Source organism: Vigna unguiculata, chromosome 10 (genome assembly GCF_004118075.2).
Source record: "Vigna unguiculata cultivar IT97K-499-35 chromosome 10, ASM411807v1, whole genome shotgun sequence".
NCBI classification, from domain to species: Eukaryota; Viridiplantae; Streptophyta; class Magnoliopsida; order Fabales; family Fabaceae; genus Vigna; species Vigna unguiculata.
The window spans coordinates 3,273,159-3,281,042 of NC_040288.1; the positions used below are offsets into that span (position 1 = coordinate 3,273,159).

Here is a 7,884-nt window from a genome sequence, read left to right on the forward strand (position 1 = left end):
CAAAAGCCAATTCAATCAATTTATTTAACTTTTAAGGAATTGAAATCACTTGTAATTGTTTCTTTAGTGATTTCAATCCATTGATTTGAATGTCAATTGATTTGAACCAAGCCAAGTTTATTTATAGTTAATGTTATAGGATTTTAACATTTGAAATCATATTTCAATCAATCGAAATATTTAAACACGTATTTTCACACACATAGTCGTGGCATTAGTAATTGTGGAAAATTCACTCACAGATGGATATTCGTATGTATTACTCAATGAAATATATTTCCCACATACTAAAAATGCATAAATAATTACCTATGCATTGATTACCTACAGATTTTGTTTTATGGATAATTCGTAGACAATTTTCTAACAACAAAATTGTGATATATATACACACAAACAAGTTTTGACAATTGAAATTTTCTTTCTCTATTACAAAATTTTGCTTAATGGATAACATTTTCCTAATGCGCAGTAATCCATTTGTCCTTATAATATAGTGGCTTTGCTCTCCACCACAACATTGTGGGGTTATTCTTTGTTGATTTGACATTGAGCAAAATTACAACACCTAAAACTAAATAATTAATAAGGTTGAATTTTTTTTTTTAGGGCAGTCACACTCATTCATGCCCTTCATCTCTAGGGACAATAACATTTTCTTCTGGGACAATAACATTTTCTTCTGGGACAGGTTCCATTTGAATTTCAACACCCACTTGAGCACTTCCTTGAATAGATTGGCCATTATTATCACCTTTTAAACTTTTCTTCTTTGCCTTTTGTACCCAACCAACAAGACGTGCTTGCATTTGTTCATCAAATATGGCCTTCTTAAAGTTAGTTCCCATCTACATTGCATGTAACATGTGTTATAAAATGTGAATGCAAAGAGAAATTGGTTTTGCATTTTGAAAGAAAACTCAAAACTCACTTGTGTTACAATTGCATAAAGTGGTAGGGTACTATAGCTACATAGTACTTGAATAAACACCCTACAAAGAACAAACCCAAAAAAAAATGTAAGGAGAAGGTAGAAGAGAAAAAAGATTGAAGTAAAATTAATTAGAATGCTCATGATGAAGTCAAAATATAAAGAAATTAATGAACAATTTAAGCAACAATAATTTTGGTTGGTTTAAATTTCATGAACCAAAATATAATGGGTGATCGAAAGGGAATAGATCTCCCCATATGAAAATCTTGCTCTATCTCTTTCTTCATATAAATTAAATAGGTTAGATCTCATTAGAATTTGAATTAGTTGAAAAAATAAAGGTAAATATAAAATTTGTATGTGACATAATCACACACAAAACCTTAACATAGAAATATCTAATGGGTAATTGAAAGTTTTATGAGATTCAAATAGTTTAAATTCTTTGCTATTTTTTTATTGTCCATATGTTATACCTTCAAAATATATTGATTTTGATATATAAAAAGTTTTCAATATATTTTAAAACATTAAAATCAATATACATCTTTGTATTTTAAAAAAAATAAAAAAATATAATATAGGATCTAAATTCTTGTAAATCTTTTTTACTCAAGTTTAAAAGACAAAAAAGAAACCCTAATTTGATACATTGATGATCTTGTTCAAAAGATAAGAGATATATTGTATACTGAAAAAGAAAAATTCCGGTAATTACCCAATAACAAGCCTTGGAATAATGTAACAGACTTCTCCCATGATACATGAGTCAAAGCCATATGTAAACTGAAAAACACAAATCAATAAGGTTATTATATAATCATTTAGATTATGAGATACTTCTCTCCAACTACTCCTTCTATATTAATTCACAAAACCTAAAAGAGAAAACCAAAAATGGAAAAGCAGAGGAAAAAAAGTGTGCTTACCAATATCCAAAAGAAAAATGCTATCTCAAAAGCATTTTGGAAAAGAATGAAGTGAATCAAGAAGATGACAATGTGGGGGCGATGAAACCAAAAGTGATCATCTCTTGGTTGAACAACCAATTCACCTTCAATGGCTGAATGTTTCTCAGCTACTTCATGAGCTAGTTGAGTTATTATATGCTCCAACTTTGTACCCACAGCCAGAAGAAGCTGAAAATGCAAACCAAGAAAAATTAGTTAAACAAGTTATAAACAAGTTGGAGACAAATAATTACAACATAAATTAACAAGTAATGTGTGTAGACATACATTGTTGATTAGAAACCAAAAGTGATAGATGGTTTCATACATTAGTCTTTTATAATTAAAATATTAATTAAAATTTGTAATGAAAAGATATATATAAACTAATTTACATCAAGTTTAAACTAATCAAGTCAAACTTTTATTAAAAGAAATAAATTAAACTAAGAATTAAGTAATTGAAAAAGAATTACTTTTTAGATTTAACACACGAATTTATTTAAAAGATTTTTTATTATTGTTATATTTGTTAGGAAAATTATGTTTTGACTTCTTTCTTTTATTCTGTGACGTGGCTTAGTGTAGGCTATTCATTCTTTCAAAGGAAAGGAAAAGATAATGGTACATTAATATATATAACCCACACTAAAACATGTCAGAAAGTAAAAGATGAAAGTCAAAAACTAGGAGTCATAGTATCATTGTCCTATTTGTTATAATATACTAAAAAAATGTATTTCTTTTTTTAGTTGTGAAGCGTGTTAAATTTTATAAAATGTCAAACTTATGCTTAAAATTATTTTTATTTAAGGATAAATGTAATTATTTTTAAATACTATGAAGCAAGTTACTATGAATATCTAATTAGATCATATATATATATATATATATATATATATTTTTTTTCTTAATTTTATATTAGGATTAAATATATTGTTAGTGCCTATTTTGACGTGAAATTGGAATTTATCGATGTTCGAAACTTTAATATATTTTGGTCTCTCTACATTAAAAATGAATGGATATAATACTCTTAAGTGTTAGCCTTTTTTTTTTTGTACGTGTTAAGCGATCTTTGATATTGACATTTGAGTTAGAACATGTCAAAGAATGTAAACTACTCAAACGTCAACTCAAAATGTCACTTGACAAGTCAAAAAATTTTAACACAATTGAGTTAGAAAGAGTATATCCATTAATTTTTTAAGTTTTAGGACTAAATTGTATCAAAATTTTGGACAAGAACGAATTTCAATTTCGCATTAAAGTATGTTTAAAGTATGTTTAAAGACCAATTTCCTAATTAGTGATCAATTTAGAGATTAATTTCTTTGGTAGCAAAAATCTTGATAACTAATGTTAATGATCAATAAACAAATTATTATTTTTATTTATAATAGAAATTATTTAATTACCAAAATAATTGATAATTTTTAAATTAGTCACTGTACTAACTAATTATTTTTAGTTATTAAAATTGATTATTATTTTGAAATTTTCTTATAGTGTAAAGATGGTCTCAAATCTAACCAAACTTAGTCTATAATTAAGAGAAAATATATTTTTTTTATACATAAGATCATAGAAATTTAACAATTAATTCGTGTTGCTAAATGTGGAGAAATGATCATCCTGCAAGAACATCCAATTTCATCCATTCTCCGCCTCTACGAAAAATATAGATAAGTAACTGAAATTTGAAGGATTTTTCTTTTATTGACAATTTCCTACAAACCCTAAATTTGTTTGGTTTTTTCCTATGAACATTATACTTACAAAGAGAGGAACGAAAGAAATCCAGAAATATGTGTGCCAATCTGGAAAAGCAATTTGGGAGTCAAGTTAATATTCTTCGACAACTAGAAAAAACAAAACATGACATTGTTGTTAACGATGTTCATTGTTCATACTAGAAATTAAGCACATACTCAACAAAATTGTTCTTGACATTAAATGGATTTCTTTATATTGAGTACTAAATTAAGTGTTTCTTTTCTCTAATTTTTTTCAATACATTTAAGTTAAATTGAGGTATGAGATTACCAAAAATCCAAAGCTTACCATTGATATTAAGCAACATGAAGATGACCACAAAGATCCAAAGATACCAACTGCACAACAATTGTAACTACAAAGAATAAAAAAACTTGGCCAGCCAAATAACAGAGAAATTTTTTGAACAATTAATTACTTATTGATGAAGTTATGTGATAAAAGCTTAAATACATGAACTAAAAATGTTATGAAGTTAACAATCATTAAAGAATTATTCTTCAGAAGGCACATACCTTATTCCAACAACTTTCTTGAAATCGTGTTCAAGGGCACGAATCATGTATTTATGAAAATTAAACTTTGGATTTCCTCTGCAATGAGTCTAAAACAGAGATATAAAATATATACTATTATGTATCAATCATGGCAATATACCAGCTTAGTTGACAGAACATTTAGAACCTTACCATAATGAAACCAAGCCTTAATGTCACATAATCTAACTTTGTCACAGATCCATAAAATTGCTTGAAAAATGATCTCTGAAAGAAAAATGAAAAAATGTGTTAACCTTGAAAATATTTTAGTAAAAGAAGCTGAATAGGATGAGAGAAAATGAACCAAATAAATATGGAATGCTTGTGGTTGAACTATATAACTTCTAATCGAAATGTGACATTACTTTGTCTTCAAATGAAATTATTAAATAGGGAGATTCATCAACAAACTCATATTAAATATTAACATCACTTCTACATCAAAATTTTAGTTTTTCTTATATTTTGTTTAATTTTTACATTTTTACTCTATATAAATCTTACACTGCAACTTGAATTCTTAACATATTTTATTAGTTTTAGACTAGAGTACTTGTGAATAACTTACCACCCATCCCAAAATAGCAGAATCTTTGCCAAAACCAATAAAACGATTCTGGATGAAAGCGTGATCATGAACATGAGTCACTGTTGCTTCCAAATCTGAAGGGAACCAATATGCACATAAAGAAGTCAGCAGAGGAAAAAAAAAAAGATTAGATAGCTTTCATGATGTTCAATACTTAGCATATTGTGCTTATCTAAACTAATGTGTTGCATATTTCCATTTGAAGTTTCATGTTTGTGATTCAAAGCTAAAGAAATTAAAATGATGTAAACTTAAAGATTAACATAAAAGCACAAATCAAGTAGATTTTAAATCTAATTCAATTTTACAAAATTATTTTGTAATATGAAATTTGTACCTAATTACGTATTATAATTTAATCTTATATCTAAACAATATGAGATTTCTAACATACTTTTCTCATGTCGAAATATATACATCTCAAACTTGAAACTAGATATTTTGTGAATGGTTTGGTAGCAGCCTTATAATAGGTGGAACAATAGATTCATTAAATAACAAACCTCACTAAAATAGGTTTTATATAATTACGATATCTTGTTAAGAAATGAACTTTAAATCTAACTCAATCATATAAAATCGATTTTTAAAATAAAGTTTACACTTATTCTTATATTCTTATAGTGTAATATAGTGTAATTTAATCTTATATCTAAACTTTATGGGATCTCCAACAACATTTAAGCACAAGTGAGGTTTGACTCTCATTTGAGAATTCAATTCTTGTATATGTATGGTGATGAAAATTTAATAATTCACGATCACATCAATTGAAATTGGAGTTGGAAGGCATATTGAGTTTGATACTTATAAAATACATCATAGATTAGAAAAAATAAATTGAACATGTGAGAGTAACAAATTATGTGCATGTTATTTCAACTGGGAGCACTATAAAGTACCTTTTGAATGAAAGTAACAAATTCTCCCTTTTAGATTTTATAAAATAGAATTCAACACTGTTATTGAATGTAAAAATATTTTATCTTGTTTAATCCAAACATAGCTATATCTCTACTTACCTGGTGTTCCACTATTCTCATCTCCAATAGAGTTTTCCCAGTGCTTCCACTGACGTATCTGTTACGTAGACTAATTTATCAGTAGAAAAGAGCTTTCAAAAAGCACATCTTGTTAAAAAAGAAGAAGAAGCAAATTATGCACTCACTTTTAAGCCTCCAAAAACAACAGTGACAGCACAACATGTCACATGAACAATGGCCAGGACAAAAATAAAGATATGCAGATGATGCAATCCCTGCACAGATAACAGAGGAACCTTGCCCTGAAAAGAAAATTTGCATAACACTTTAATTAAGCATGTGGAATGAAACATAACATCCACAACATACAAAATGAAAAATCGATAAATTTTAAATCTAACTCAAACTTACAAAATCGATTTATAATTAAAAAAAAATGGTCAATAAAAACTTAGTAATACCTTCCTAGCACAGTGTCCAAGTTTTACAGCAGCTGCTGCGTGGTGATTCTCACCCTCATTATCAGCTAAAAGGTGCCTAACAGAGGAAGGAATATCAGTCAAAGAGAAAAAAGTCTGAAAATGTTCTGTGAGTTTTGCTGATTCTTTCTGTTTTTTATCCTTAAGATTGCAAGGAAGCATGTGGTGAGTCCAACTCTCAGGAACACAGATTTTGATGATCCCATTTTGTGTTACAGTCAGTAGCAGAGAAATAAATCCCAACAGCATCAACTCTGAAACAAAAACAGAGAAAATTAATCACTTCACATTTTTTTCATATCAGAAGTCCCTGCATACACATTAATCATCAAGTAAAAATAGGAACATTCTTGAATCAAAAACAGAGTTTTATCTCAACAACTCATCCCTCCTTATATATTGTGGTGGAGCTCTAGTTTGAGTGAGAGGCACACCAAAACCCCAAAAGCATATGTTTGGCTAAGAAACTAAACTTTGTTGTAAAATTGATCACATCCCATTTTTCTTATCAGAAATCTCTGCATACCCATTACACATTGAGATCAAATTTAGAAAATCAACTCATAAATAATTAGTTTTCTTTCAAAAGGGATTCTTCATTCAGCGAAGATATTCAACACCAATGGAACTTGAAATCAAATTTACATAAGACAATAACACCATTTTCAACCCAAAGACCGTAACTCAGTTAGATTCCTTAAACATGTTCAATATCTTTTTCTTGTAAAATTCATCAAACAGTTGGTGTTGCAAAGCTCTAATTGAAATGAAAGACAACCACACCAAAAGAACAACCAAAACATGCATTGTTGATAACTTTTATCTGTTAAACCAACACAATAAAAGGAAAGGGAAAGAAGAGAAGAACCTTCTTTGATCTTCAGCATAGCTTCATAGAGTGGCTTCTGGTTCTTCTTCTTAAGAAACTTCCCTCCGTAGTGCAGAAACCGTTCTGCAGCAAATGAAGCAGCAACGATCACAGAACAAACAACAGCAACCACCCAAGTGGGAGTGAATTCCAAGTTGTTCCCTTCTTCACCACCACCACCACCACCCATTTTGTTTTTCTCTTCACACCCTTCTCAGATTTTCTCTCTATCTATCCCTATATATAGCCCTTCTTCTCTCTCTTCAATTTTCTGTGTGAAACAGCTTCTTCTGAAGACCCTTTTGCCTCTGTAACTCGCCACATTGAAAATTAATTGTGCTGAGTTATGGAATTTGAAAGCTCGAATTTTTTGTTTCTGGGATATGATCCCATTCCTTGAAAACTCTTGTTGGAAACCTTTGACGTATGAACAATTTGCAAGTCTTATGCTCTCACGATTCAATGTTATGTGTCTCACATGATTCTTCCATTTTTATAGTTTTTGTGAAACCTTGTTACGCGCTTCTTACTCAATTAGTACAAAAGACTAAGTGATTGATCTATCAAATATTTAAACTTCATTATATAAAGAAAAAGAAAAAATAATGTGACGTAGTTGTAGGAAGATGTTTGAATGATTCTGTATCTTAAATTTTATGGGGGCATGGTTGTCTTTTCACTGTGATCACTTAAATTAATTAAGTATGCATTACAGTCATGAAATAAATAAGTTCGAATTTAATTTAAAACTTGTTTTAAGTTAATG

General features: G+C 28.8%; 1 protein-coding gene across 1 annotated transcript; it reads right to left on the reverse strand.

The window, feature by feature from the left end:
* Window positions 1-456: 456 nt before the first annotated feature.
* LOC114167438 (MLO-like protein 1) lies at window positions 457-7,649 on the reverse strand. Its single transcript, XM_028052526.1, has 13 exons — window positions 7,119-7,649; window positions 6,233-6,504; window positions 5,957-6,073; window positions 5,811-5,868; window positions 4,768-4,862; window positions 4,350-4,424; window positions 4,176-4,264; window positions 3,949-3,998; window positions 3,664-3,704; window positions 1,864-2,073; window positions 1,653-1,720; window positions 932-992; window positions 457-848 (listed from the first exon to the last, which is right to left on the reverse strand). Exons 1-13 carry the CDS (start codon window positions 7,306-7,308, stop codon window positions 621-623), a joined length of 1,554 nt encoding a protein of 517 aa, XP_027908327.1. The 5' UTR covers window positions 7,309-7,649; the 3' UTR covers window positions 457-620.
* Between the last annotated feature and the right edge of the window lie 235 nt (window positions 7,650-7,884).

Coding starts and splice junctions, on each gene's coding strand:
- LOC114167438 (XM_028052526.1), bottom strand. CDS start 7,308: ATGGGTGGTGGTGGTGGTGGTGAAGAAGGGAACAACTTGGAATTCACT. Junction 5,869..5,956: donor TTGTTTTTGGAGGCTTAAAA/GTGAGTGCATAA, acceptor TCTACGTAACAG/ATACGTCAGTGGAAGCACTG. Junction 993..1,652: donor ATTCCAAGGCTTGTTATTGG/GTAATTACCGGA, acceptor TGTTCTTTGTAG/GGTGTTTATTCAAGTACTAT.